Source organism: Triturus cristatus, chromosome 1_2, assembly GCF_964204655.1.
Source record: "Triturus cristatus chromosome 1_2, aTriCri1.1, whole genome shotgun sequence".
In the NCBI taxonomy this organism is placed as follows: domain Eukaryota; kingdom Metazoa; phylum Chordata; class Amphibia; order Caudata; family Salamandridae; genus Triturus; species Triturus cristatus.
The window spans coordinates 1,154,369,239-1,154,383,240 of NC_140580.1; the positions used below are offsets into that span (position 1 = coordinate 1,154,369,239).

A 14,002-nucleotide genomic window follows, 5' to 3' on the forward strand; every position below is an offset into this window, starting at 1 on the left:
GGCACTTCTAACAGACTCCTAGAAAGTAGAGCCACCTGACAGGGTAAGGCAGGTAATCCAGACAGACTTCAATGAACAGACTCCCCTGACAGACCCTAGAAAGTAGAGCCGTCTGACAGGGTCCTGTAAGGCAGATAACCAGGACAGGCTCCAAACGAACAGATTTACAGACCCTACAAAGTAGAGCCATCTGACATCCTCCTGTATGGAAGATACTCCTGACATACTCCTTTAAGGTAGAGCCATCTGACATGCTTCTGCAGAACTCTCCTGACAGACTCCTACAAAGCAGAGCCATCTGACGGGGTAAGGCAGATAATCAGTACAAACGCCAATGAACAGACTCACCTGACTGACCCTACAAAGTAGCGCCATCTGACAAGGTAAGGCAGATAATCAGGTGAGGCTCCAAAAGAACAAACTGACAGACCCTACAAACTAGAGCCATCTGACACTCTCCTGCAGAGCAGACTCTTCTGGCAGACCCTACAAACTAGAGGAGTCTGACATGCTCCTGCAGAGCAGACTCTTCTGGCAGACCCTACAAAGTAGAGGCATCTGACACTCTCCTGCAGAGCAGACTCTTCTGGCAGACCCTACAAACTAGAGCCATCTGACACTCTCCTGCAGAGCAGACTCTTCTGGCAGACCCTACAAACTAGAGGAGTCTGACATGCTCCTGCAGAGCAGACTCTTCTGGCAGACCCTACAAAGTAGAGGCGTCTGACACGCTCCTGCAGAGCAGACTCTTCTGGCAGACCCTACAAACTAGAGGCGTCTGACACGCTCCTGCAGAGCAGACTCTTCTGGCAGACCCTACAAAGTAGAGGCATCTGACACGCTCCTGCGGAGCAGACTCTTCTGGCAGACCCTACAAAGTAGAGGCGTCTGACACGCTCCTGCAGAGCAGACTCTTCTGGCAGACCCTACAAAGTAGAGGCGTCTGACACGCTCCTGCAGAGCAGACTCTTCTGGCAGACCCTACAAAGTAGAGGCGTCTGACACGCTCCTGCAGAGCAGACTCTTCTGGCAGACCCTACAAAGTAGAGGCGTCTGACACGCTCCTGCAGAGCAGACTCTTCTGGCAGACCCTACAAACTAGAGGCGTCTGACACGCTCCTGCAGAGCAGACTGTTCTGGCAGACCCTACAAACTAGAGGCGTCTGACACGCTCCTGCAGAGCAGACTCTTCTGGCAGACCCTACAAAGTAGAGGCGTCTGACACGCTCCTGCAGAGCAGACTCTTCTGGCAGACCCTACAAAGTAGAGGCATCTGACACGCTCCTTCAGACCAGACGCTCCTGACAGACTCTGGCCCGCTCCTGTAGAGAAGACAATTCTGACAGACTCCGGCACTTCAGACGAAAGCTCCGCGAGTAGGCCGCCCCCCTCCGCTGGGGCCGGGTCACCAGAGAGGCTCTGTGGGGTGGGCTCATCATCCGCTGAGCCTGGTGGGGGGGGGGGGGGGGGGTCACCAGGCGGCGGTACACCCGCCACGCAGACCCCTTCCGTAGATGGAGCCAGTGCTGGGTGCCTGCGCCAAGCCCCGCCTCACGATCACTCGGGTTGTTGCGGGAATTGCCTTCCCGCACCTCATCGGCAGGTGGACCCTCCATTCCCCGAGTGAGTGCACGATCGCCCACCCCTCATGGCCCTTGTGCAAGGGAGCCTCTGTACCCACTCACAGGGGATCCCTCTCTTTACCAGATCCCCTGTACACGACCCCTGCTTCGGAAGAGACCTGCAGCCTGTAATGAGATGGATCCCCCTACCCCGGCTTGATGTCCTCTCTCCCTGTCTGGCATTGCCTTCCCAGCTCCCCTGTGAGATCCTCTCACCCATACATCATAGACCGGGGACCGACCGATCCACCGTGTAAGGGATTCCTTTCACTAAGAGATCAGCGCAGTCCCCTATGTGAAGCCCTCGCTGTTCGTTGGGGGATTCCCTCCCGCACTGCACGCGCATGTCCCCTCACTGTGCGCGGAACCCACCGCCGCCCCTTCTGCCTTCCTTCCCCTTGCAGGTGCTCCCGGCAGCCGGCACAGGTTGAGGGTTCCTGCCAGGCGCCTGTGCGGGGGTCCCTCTCCCTCCCTCCCTCCCTGCCGGTGTTGATGTCAGTGCCCCGGTCATAGAGGCGGATATTGACGAGGCTGCTGGAAAGTGCTGAGCGGCGCTGAGCGCAGACACCCCGGGCAGGAGGGGAGCGAGCCGGCTCTGTGAGCACAGCCAGCCCCGGCCACCGAGGGAGCCGCCAGCCTGGGCCACCGCCGGACCCCCGTCCCCACTGAGAGCCGCACAGCCGCATCCAGCCACAGCCCGTCGCGGCACCGGCTCACCTGCAGCACCTTCCATCTACGCGCCGGGACCTGGACCGCGGGTCTGTTGCAGCGCCTAGCCCTCACCCCAGGTCCCTGGCGCCCGCCCGCCCTCCCGCAGCCGGCACCCAGAGCCCCCAGCGGCTGCGGAGCAGCGCCGGCTCCTGCGCGCCCAGGCGGGCATCACCCATCCAGCCAGCCTCCGCCACTGCGGGCAGCATTGCACCCCGCAGGACTCCGGCAGGACATGCTATGATCCCTGGCGGGCTGCGCGGAGCCTGTTCGTCCCCCAAGCAGCAGAGGAGGCCGGCGCGTGGGGGCTTCCCATATTCAGCCCCCTTGACATGGAGGAGCGCTTTCCTCTATGGCTCTGAACACGGACTCGAACGATGAGAACAGTTACATCCGGGAGGAGGTATCGTCCCTGGCCGGCCTGGACGAATGCGAGCAGCACGAGCAGCAGCACTACGACCTGTCCATGCAGCACCGGCCCCCGGACTGCATGAACTTGCTGGAGATCGCGCTGGTGCTGAACACCATGGGATGCCTGCAGAGCCTCGGCAGCAACAAGTCCAAGGTCTTCCGGGACAGCATCGTGGTGTCCGAGCTGTCCGCCTCCATCGACGCTATCCCCACCAGCATCGACGAGTCCTCGGCCGTGGTGCTGCGCTACCGGACGCCCCACTTCCGGGCCTCGGCGCAGGTCTCCGTGCCGCCCGTGCCCGCCAAGGAGACGTGGATCGTGGGCTGGATCCAAGCCTGCAACCACATGGAGTTCTTCAACCAGTACGGAGAGCAGGGCATGTGAGTACTGGCGGGGTGCGGGGGGTGCGGGGACTGCAGCACATGGACGGGCGAGGTGTGAAGACAAGTGACAATGCTGCAGTGTTGTGGGGGGGGGGGGCGTGCACTGTCTCACCTGTTAGGAGGTGTGAGTACTCGGGCACGCACAATCACACGGCAGTACAATTGCCCGTACCGTGCAGTGAGCATTTCTGCGTGATCTTTGCGAGAGGTGATCTGAGTTGCTGCACGTGCTTTGAATGGGCATCTCAGGACGCGCCCTTGGTAGGGGATGTGAGCATCTTTGCATGTGGTTTATCGGGGGACTGAGCTGAGGTGGTACCGCTGCAAGCGCCTATGGATTGGGAGCTTTGCTGGATGTGCGTTTATGCTGGGACACAAGAGTTCTGCTGCATTTGCTGCAGGACGGATCTGCAGAAGGCGCCCTGAGCGGCTGTGAGCATTGCTGCATGTCCTTCCGTGGGGGCGTGGACTCGTGTGCACGTGCGTTAGCAGCAGACGGCGAGTACTGCTGCACGTCCCTGTGGGGTGTGAGCATCACTGGATGTGCGTTTATGCTGGGATACAAGAGTTCTGCTGCAAGTGCTACAGGACAGATCTGCAGCAGACGCCCTGCGCGACTGTGAGCATTGCTGCACGTCCCTGTGGGGTGTGAGCATCGTTGGATGTGCGTTTATGCTGGGATACAAGAGTTCTGCTGCATGTGCTGCAGGGCAGATCTGCAGCAGACCTCCTGAACGACTGTGAGCATTGCTGCACGTCCTTCCGTGGGGGCATGGACTCTTGTGCACGTGCCTTAGTGACGGAGAAAAGTACTGCTGCAAGCGCCTTGATATGGTGATTAGAGTATTAGATATTGCGGCCCGTGCTTTTTATACGGGGATTGGTGGATGCACCGTCATATGGGATGATGTGCTGCAGGGGCTTTGAGATGTCGGTAGTGATCATGCTGCATGTGTGTTGGGACTGAGGACGCCATGTGAGATGAGAGGGCGCTGCAGGGTTTCGCTGCTAGGGGCAGTGGAGAGGGGGCATAGTACATGTGCTTTGAGACAGAGGACGTCATGTGGGATTAAAGGGTACTGCGGGGTCTCGCTGCTAGGGGCAGTGGAGGGGGTCATACTGCATGTGCTTTGGGACAGAGGACGCCATGTGGGATGAGAGGGCACCTCATGGTCTTGCTGCTATGGACAGTGGAGAGGGCGAATACTGCATGTGCTTTGGGACAGTGGACGCCATGTGGGTTGAGAGTGCGCTGCAGAGTCTTGCTGCTTGGGGCAGTGGAGAGGGATCATATTGCTTGTGCTTTGGGGACAGAGGACGCCATGTGGAATGAGAGGACGCTGCAAGGTCTCGCTGCTAGGGGCAGTGGACAGGAGTCATAGTACATGTTGTTTGGGACAGAGGACACCATGTGGGATGAAAGGGGGCTGCAGGGTCTCCCTGCCAGGGGCAGTGGAGAGGGTTCATAGTACTTCGGACAGAGTACGACATGTAGGATGAGAGGGTGCTGGGAGGTCTCGCTGCTAGAGGCAGTGGAGAGGGGGCATACTGTATGTGCTTTGGGACAGAGGATGCCATGTGGAATAAGAGGGCACCTCAGGGTCTCGCTGCTAGGGGCAGTAGAGAGGGATCATACTGTATGTGCTTTGGGACAGAGGATGCCACGTGGAATAAGAGGGCACCTCAGGGTCTCGCTGCTAGGGGCAGTAGAGATGGATCATGCTGCATGTGCTTTGGGACAGTGGAAACCATGTGGGATGAGAGGTGGCTGCAGTGTCTCTCTGCTTCGGGTAGTGGATTGGGATCATACCGCATGCGCTTTGGGATAGTGGATGGCATGTGGGATGAGAAGGCGCTGCAGGGTCTCGCTGCTAGGGGCAGTGGAGAGTGGTAATAATGCATATGCTTTGGGACAGAGGACGCCATGTGGTATGGCAGGGTGCTGGGAGTTCTCGCTGCTAGTGGCAGTGGAGAGGAGTCAATGTACATGTGCTTTGGGATAGAGGACGCCATGTGGGATGAGAGAGGGCTGCAGGGTATGGCTGCTAGTGGCAGTGAAGAGGGGTCATACATTTGCTTTGGGACAGAGGATGTCATGTGGGATGAGAAGGCGTTTCAGGGTCTCGCTGCTTAGGGCAGTGGAGAGGGGGCATACTGTATGTGCTTTGGGACAGAGGATGCCATGTGGGATGAGAGGGGGCTGCAGGATCTTAGCTTCTAGGGGCAGTGGAGAGGGGTCATAGTACATTTGCTTTGGGACAGAGGACTCCATGTGGGATGAGAGGGGGCTGCAGGGTATCGCTGCTAGTGGCAGTGAAGAGGAGTCATACATGTGCTTTGGGACAGAGGACGTCATGTGGGATGAGAGGGGGCTGTAGGGTCTCGCTGCTAGGGACAGTGGAGAGGGGTCATGCTGAATGTGCTTTGGGACAGAGGACGCCATGTGGGATGAGAGGGTGCTGGAGGGTCTCGCTGCTATGGGCAGTGGAGAGGGGTCATAGTACATGTGCTTTAGGACAGAGGACGCCATGTGGGATGAGAGGGGGCTGCAGGGTATCGCTGCTAGTGCCATTGAAGAGGGGTCATACATGTGCTTTGGGACAGAGGACGCCATGTGGGATGAGAGGGGGCCGCAGGGTATTGCTGCTAGTGGCAGTGAAGAGGGGTCATACATGTGCTTTGGGACAGATTATGTCATGTGGGATGAGAGGGCGCTGCAGGGTCTCGCTGCTAGGGGTAGTGGAGAGAGGTCATAGTACATGTGCTTTGGGAGAGAGGACGCCATGTGGGATGAGAGGGTGCTGGGGTCTCGCTGCTAGGGGCAGTGGAGAGGGGTCATTGTACATGTGCTTTGGGAGAGAGGACGCCATGTGGGATGAGAGGGTGCTGGGGGGGGTCTCGCTGCTAGGGGCAGTGGAGAGGGGTCATTGTACATGGGCTTTGAGACAGAAGACGCCATGTGGGATGAGAGGGTGCTGCGGGGTATCGCTGCTAGGGGCAGTGGAGAGGGGTCATAGTACATGTGCTTTGGGACAGAGGAAGCCATGTGGGATGAGAGGGCGCTGCAGTCGTCACGCTGCTAGGGGCAGTGGAGAGGGGTCATAGTACATGTGCTTTGGGACAGAGGATGTCATATGGGATGAGAGGGCACCGCAGGGTCTCAGTGCTTGGGGCAGTGGAGAGGGGTATTAATGCATGTGCTTTGGGACAGAGGACGTCATTTGTGATGAGAGGGTGCTGCAGGATCTCACTGCTAGGGGCAGTGGAGAGGGGCATAGTAAATGTACTTTGGGACAGAGGAAGCCATGTGGGATGAGAGAGGGCTGCAGGGTATCGCTGCTATTGGCAGTGAAGAAGGGTCATGCTGAATGTGCTTTGGGACAGAGGACGCCATGTGGGATGAGAGGGCGCTGCAGGGTCTCGCTGCTAGGGGAAGTGGAGAGGGATCATAGTACATGTGCTTTGGGACAGAGGCTGCCATGTGGGATGAGAGGGTGCTGCATGATCCCGCTGCTAGGGGCAGTGAAGAGGGGTCATACATGTACTTTGGGACAAAGGACGCCATGTGGGATGAAAGGGTGCTCCTGGGGTCTCGCTGCTAGGGGCAGTGGAAAGGGGTCATGCTGCATGTGCTTTGGGACAGAGGATGCCATGTGGGATGAGCGGATGCTGCAGGGCTGGTCTCACTGCTAGGGGCAGTGGAGAAGGGTCATGCTAAATGTTCTTTGGGACAGAGGATGGCATGTGGGATGAGAGGGTGCTGGGGGGTCTCGCTGCAACGGGCAGTGGAAAGGGGCCATACTGCATGTGCTTTGGGGCAGAGGACACCATGTGGGATGAGAGGCTGCTGCGGGGTCTCGCTGCTAGGGGCAGTGGAGAGAGGTCATAGTACATGTGCTTTGGGACAGAGGATGTCATGTGGGATGAGAGGGGGCTGCAGGTTATCGATGCTAGTGGCAGTGAAGAGGGGTCATACATGTGCTTTGGGACAGAGGACGCCATGTGGGATGAGAGGGTGCTGTGGGGTCTCGCTGCTAGGGGCAGTGGAGAGAGGTCATAGTACATGTGCTTTGGGACAGATGATGTCATGTGGGATGAGAGGGCACCTCAGGGTCTCACTGCTTGGGGCAGTGGAGAGGGGTCATAATACATGTGCTTTGGGACACAGGATGTCATGTGGGATGAGAGGGCACCGCAGGGTCTCAGTGCTTGGGGCAGTGGAGAGGGGTAATAATGCATGTGCTTTGGGACAGAGGACGTCATATGTGATGAGAGGGTGCTGCAGGAGCTCTCTGCTTGGGGCAGTGGAGAGGGGCATAGTACATGTACTTTGTGACAGAGGAAGCCATGTGGGATGAGAGGGGCCTGCAGGGTATCGCTGCTAGGGGCAGTGGAGAGGGGTCATACATGTGCTTTGGGACAGAGGATGCCATGTGAGATGACAGGGGGCTGCAGGATCTCGCTGCTAGGGGCAGTGAAGAGGGGTCATACATGTGCTTTGGGACAGAGGACGCCATGTGGGATGAAAGGGTGCTCCTGGGGTCTCGCTGCTAGGGGCAGTGGAGAGGGGTCATGCTGCATGTGCTTTGGGACAGAGGATGCCATGTGGGATGAGCGGCTGCTGCAGGGCCGGTCTCACTGCTAGGGGCAGTGGAGAAGGGTCATGCTAAATGTGCTTTGGGACAGAGGATGGCTTGTGGGATGAGAGGGTGCTTCGAGGTTTCGCTGCTAGGGGCAGTGTAGAGGAGTCATACTGCAGTGCTTTGGGACATAGGACGCCATGTGGGATACCTATTGTCCAAAGGCCCCTTGTTTGCGCACAGGAAAGAAGGCAGAGTTAAAAAACGTGATGTATCATAGCCCGCTCCCCTACCCTCCTCCTATCGCCCTCCTCCTGCGGTGGGCTTCCCCGATCTCCTTCACTTTCTCCATAAAGGATGTTCTGTGCAGAGCAATGCTTTGGGAATGAGACGTGTGTGGGCAGTGGTTCTTGACTTCAGGAGTATTCAGGTAGGAGAGAAGGCGCTCCCCGCGGTGCTGAAGTTAGGCCCTCCCTTCCCTCTTCCTGGTTGCAGGAGGCAGGTAGATAAGCAGCGGCCTCAGCAGTGCTTCCTTGCCTTGCCTCTGCTTATGTCAGGAGTAGGTCATTGCTCACAAGGCCGGGAGATCAAGAAGGGGGCATGGCTGAGCTCCACCTCTCCTCAGCTCTGGGTGAAAGGGTGTCAGCGTCTCCTAGACCTGGGGCTGATGGCACAAGTCAGAGGGTCCACTGCCTGGGACGGAGGTCAACCGATACAAGAGGATTTCGGAATCTAGGCTCTCGGTCTGGAGGGGCATGAGTAGGAGGAGATTATATTAACCCTTTCAGTTGTTTGCGAAGCACTGTGCCAAAGGCATTTTCATAGCATTGCTGGTAGTTCCGACGTGTGCGGTCATGGCTTGCTGTTTATCGTTGCTATTGACAGAATCCCACCCTACTTGAATTCATGTCTCTCACGAGCAAATGCACCCCCCAAGGAGCTAAGCAGGAAAGCGCTGTCTTGATTGGCCTGAGTCTGGCAGCACCAAATGCTGCCAGTGTGGCTGTGCTCGGCCCCGACCATCGTGTTCTCTTGGGCATATCAGTAAGGCGTGACAGAATCACTGCTCAGGCTGCACTATTGGTTAGATGATATGTCAAACCCAGGACCCTAGGAGTCGATGACGTTACACATTTGCTTCCTCTGCAGAAGCACTTGATTTATTTGCGGGAACGTTGGGTCAGTTCTTCCGAGCCTGTGAGGACAAGAGAAAGGCACGAGTGGGCCCCAGCTCTCTTGGAATCACAATAAGTGCTTCAAGAGCAAAAATGTGTATCTGATCATGTTCACTTCGGTGTGATTCCGGTCTTTTGGACTCATGAGAAGTGGGGAAATACCCAGAGAACTTGCGTCTCTGCCTTCTCGACCGAAGCCGACAAAATACAAGAGATTATAAGAAGACGGTGAACGTTTTACAACACGTGGACAATCATTGAGAACCACTCCATTTAGCTTTAAAAAGGGCCACAGTATACAGAATACACAGTGCATTACCAGCCATCCACAAAAGGGTCCCAGTATACAGAATACACAGTGCATCACCAGCCATCCACACAAGGGTCCCAGTATACAGAGTACACAGTGTATCACCAACCATCCACACAAGGGTCCCAGTATACAGAATACACAGTGCATCACCAACCATCCACACAAGGGTCCCAGTATACAGAATACACAGTGCATCACCAACCATCCACACAAGGGTCCCAGTATACAGAATACACAGTGCATCACCAACCATCCACACAAGGGTCCCAGTATACAGAATACACAGTGCATCACCAACCATCCACTCAAGGGTCCCAGTATACAGAATACACAGTGCATCACCAACCATCCACACAAGGGTCCCAGTATACAGAATACACAGTGCATCACCAACCATCCACACAAGGGTCCCAGTATACAGAATACACAGTGCATCACCAACCATCCACACAAGGGTCCCAGTATACAGAATACACAGTGCATCACCAACCATCCACACAAGGGTCCCAGTATACAGAATACACAGTGCATCACCAACCATCCACACAAGGGTCCCAGTATACAGAATAAACAGTGCATCACCAACCATCCACACAAGGGTCCCAGTATACAGAATACACAGTGCATCACCAACCATCCACACAAGAGTCCCAGTATACAGAATACACAGTGCATCACCAACCATCCACACAAGGGTCCCAGTATACAGAATACACAGTGCATCACCAACCATCCACACAAGGGTCCCAGTATACAGAATACACAGTGCATCACCAACCATCCACACAAGGGTCCCAATATACAGAATAAACAGTGCATCACCAACCATCCACACAAGGGTCCCAGTATACAGAATAAACAGTGCACCAGGAACCATGTACAAAAGAGTCCCAGTATACAGAATAAACAGTGCACCAGGAACCATGTACAAAAGAGTCCCAGTATACAGAATAAACAGTGCATCACCAACCATCCACAAAAGGGTCACAGTATACAGAATAAACAGTGCACCAACAATCGTGCACAAAAGGCTCCCAGTATACAGAATAAACAGTGCATCACCAACCATCCACAAAAGGGTCATAGTATACAGAATAAACAGTGCATCACCAGCCATCCACAAAAAGGTCCCAGTATACAGAATAAACAGTGCATCACCAACCATCCACAAAGGGGTCCCAGTATACAGAAGAAAGAGTGCACCAACAATCGTGCACAAAAGAGCCGCAGTATACAGAATAAACAGTGCACCAAGAACCATCCACAAAAAGGTCCCAGTATACAGAATAAACAGTGCATCACCAGCCATCCACAAAAAGGTCCCAGTATACAGAATAAACAGTGCACCAAGCACCATGTACAAAAGGGTCCCAGTATACAGAATAAACAGTGCATCACCAACCATCTACAAAAGGGTCCCAGTATACAGAATAAACAGTGCATCACCAGCCATCCACAAAAAGGTCCCAGTATACAGAATAAACAGTGCATCACCAGCCATCCACAAAAAGGTCCCAGTATACAGAATAAACAGTGCACCAAGCACCATGTACAAAAGGGTCCCAGTATACAGAATAAACAGTGCATCACCAACCATCCACAAAAGGGTCCCAGTATACAGAATAAACAGTGTACCACGAACCATCCACAAAAGGGTCCCAGTATACAGAATAAACAGTGCACCAACAATCGTGCACAAAAGAGTCCCAGTATACAGAATACACAGTGCACCAACAATCGCGCTCAAAAGGGTCCCAGTATACAGAATAAACAGTGCATCACCAGCCATCCACAAAAAGGTCCCAGTATACAGAATAAACAGTGCACCAAGCACCATGTACAAAAGGGTCCCAGTATACAGAATAAACAGTGCATCACCAACCATCCACAAAAGGGTCCCAGTATACAGAAGAAAGAGTGCACCAACAATAGTGCACATAAGAGTCCCAGTATACAGAATAAACAGTGCACCAACAATCGTGCTCAAAAGGGTCCCAGTATACACAATAAACAGTGCATCACCAGCCATCCACAAAAAGGTCCCAGTATACAGAATAAACAGTGCATCACCAGCCATCCACAAAAAGGTCCCAGTATACAGAATAAACAGTGCACCAAGCACCATGTACAAAAGGGTCCCAGTATACAGAATAAACAGTGCATCACCAACCATCCACAAAAGGGTCCCAGTATACAGAATAAACAGTGTACCACGAACCATCCACAAAAGGGTCCCAGTATACAGAATAAACAGTGCACCAACAATCGTGCACAAAAGAGTCCCAGTATACAGAATACACAGTGCACCAACAATCGCGCTCAAAAGGGTCCCAGTATACAGAATAAACAGTGCATCACCAGCCATCCACAAAAAGGTCCCAGTATACAGAATAAACAGTGCACCAAGCACCATGTACAAAAGGGTCCCAGTATACAGAATAAACAGTGCATCACCAACCATCCACAAAAGGGTCCCAGTATACAGAAGAAAGAGTGCACCAACAATAGTGCACATAAGAGTCCCAGTATACAGAATAAACAGTGCACCAACAATCGTGCTCAAAAGGGTCCCAGTATACACAATAAACAGTGCATCACCAGCCATCCACAAAAAGGTCCCAGTATACAGAATAAACAGTGCACCAAGTACCATCCACAAAGGGGTCCCAGTATACAGAATAAAGAGTGCACCAACAATCGTGCTCAAAAGGGCCCCAGTATACAGAATAAACAGTGCACCAAGAACCATCCACAAAAGGGCCCCAGTATACAGAATAAAAAGTGCACCAACAATCGTGCACAAAAGAGTCCCAGTATACAGAATAAACAGTGCACCAACAATCGTGCTCAAAAGGGTTCCAGTATACAGAATAAACAGTGCACCAACAATCGTGCTCAAAAGGGTCCCAGTATACAGAATAAACAGTGCATCACCAACCATCCACAAAGGGGTCCCAGTATACAGAATAAAGAGTGCACCAACAATCGTGCACAAAAGGGCCCCAGTATACAGAATAAACAGTGCACCAAGAACCATCCACAAAAGGGCCCCAGTATACAGAATAAACAGTGCACCAACAATCGTGCTCAAAAGGGTCCCAGTATACAGAATAAACAGTGCAGCAACAATCGTGCTCAAAAGGGCCCCAGTATACAGAATAAACAGTGCACCAACAATCGTGCTCAAAAGGGTCCCAGTATACAGAATAAACAGTGCAGCAACAATCGTGCTCAAAAGGGTCCCAGTATACAGAATAAACAGTGCAGCAACAACCATGCACAAGCTATAAAGATGCACAAACCACTGTTTGGGACATAATGCAGCCATGGACATCTCGCCATCAAAGCGGTCAGGTTTCAAACCCCGCCGGTGGTGTGAAGACCACATGTCCGCCACTGACCCATGGGGCGACTGCCTGTGGTGTCTGGGTTCTAGGCACCAGGCAGCATCATGTGACTTCTGCTATTGCATCCACCCAAACGCGAGTAAGCTGAGGGGGGCAGTATGGCCTGCAACATGATTGTTGTAGGAAGCAACGGCGGAGATCCAGGCCCAGTTCGCGCCCCTCTCCGACATCAGGGAGAAGAACAAGCCTCAAAAGAAGCACAGGAGGCGATCCCACTCTTCCGGGGGTGGGGCATCCGAGGTTGATAGACAAGTCTCCTCTTCCTCCCTGAAGCTGAAATGAATGGAGACCGTGGCTCCCGAGGCAGTCCCTCCAGCGCCGTCAGGACCAGCACCACCCCGGGTGCTGTTGCCTCCATGGGTGTGGGACGAGAGTCCGTAGGACGCTCAGGAATAGTACCCCCAGGGGCACCCCGCTGTCCCCCCTCCCCCATAATAGGTTACCCAAATGACACACCCAAGACAGTTGGTGTTGGGTAACAATGCTGCAGGTTTATTACATAATTCCAGAATATGTAATGGGTGGGTTATCTTACGGGCGATCCAAGGGCAGGCAACCAACTGGGTCGCCTGCCCGCCTGATGAGCCAGGCAGCGCGGGAGCGATGCCCGCCGTTGCCGCCCTCCAGGTTATTCTTTCTACGATCACGTGCCGTTGGTAATTCTACTCACGCCCCCCCTCTCGGGGCGGAGCGTCGCATAGCAAGCCCCCGGTTGTTCAGGCACACAACCGCCCGCAGGACTAGCGGGGCGCCGACACGGCTTCCGGGACCTCCCTTGAGGCTCCTCGGTTTTGGCTCAGGCACCCCCTATGGTGCCGCGCAGAGGTACCCTTTGTACCGGCCTGCTTCCAGATCGCCCTGTAACTCCGCCTGCAACGAAAAAGAAAACATTACAACGCTCAGAACCCCCCCCCCCACCCAACGCCTACGCCGGGTAAGCGGTAGGGAGGGAAATGGCGAGGTGGGCGACAAAGAGGTCGCCAGGAGGGTGGGGGAAGGCTAAATAGCCTCCCCCTCACACCAGGGCCAGGAAGTGACCCGCATTGCGCGTCACTTCTGGACAGCCCGAGGAGGGGGGCTCCGGTCTGCGTCCCCGCCCCCCCCCCAGTGGGAGGGGGGGGTGGAGGGGTGCCCGGTGCCCCGGGGGCACTAAGGCGCCGACCGCCGAATGGCCCCCTGCGGGGGCCGCGGTCAGCGGCAGAGCTGCCCTTTGGCACCTCTCCCTTCTAGCGAGGCAGGGGGTTGCCGACTCTACAGGATGAAAGCAGACTCGACATATCATCTGATATAGACCCTAACACTCGCCGCCGGATCCTGCCCTTGTGGAAATGGCATGATTTCATGCAGTCCTCAAGGAAGCCACACAGGCAGTTGCCTCTTCTCTCGGGTGAGCTTGGGTCAC

The 14,002-nt window shown here is 54.8% G+C and overlaps 1 protein-coding gene across 1 annotated transcript in view; it reads left to right on the top strand.

Annotated features, from left to right (window-relative positions):
* Positions 1–1,688: 1,688 nt before the first annotated feature.
* The window catches only part of FAM78A (family with sequence similarity 78 member A), a 231,937-nt gene continuing 219,623 nt past the window's right edge, over positions 1,689–14,002 (top strand). The window contains exon 1 of the mRNA XM_085613952.1: positions 1,689–3,122. Coding sequence (XP_085470078.1) covers positions 2,683–3,122 — 440 coding nt within the window. The 5' untranslated portion in view covers positions 1,689–2,682. The remainder of the gene's footprint in view (positions 3,123–14,002) is intronic.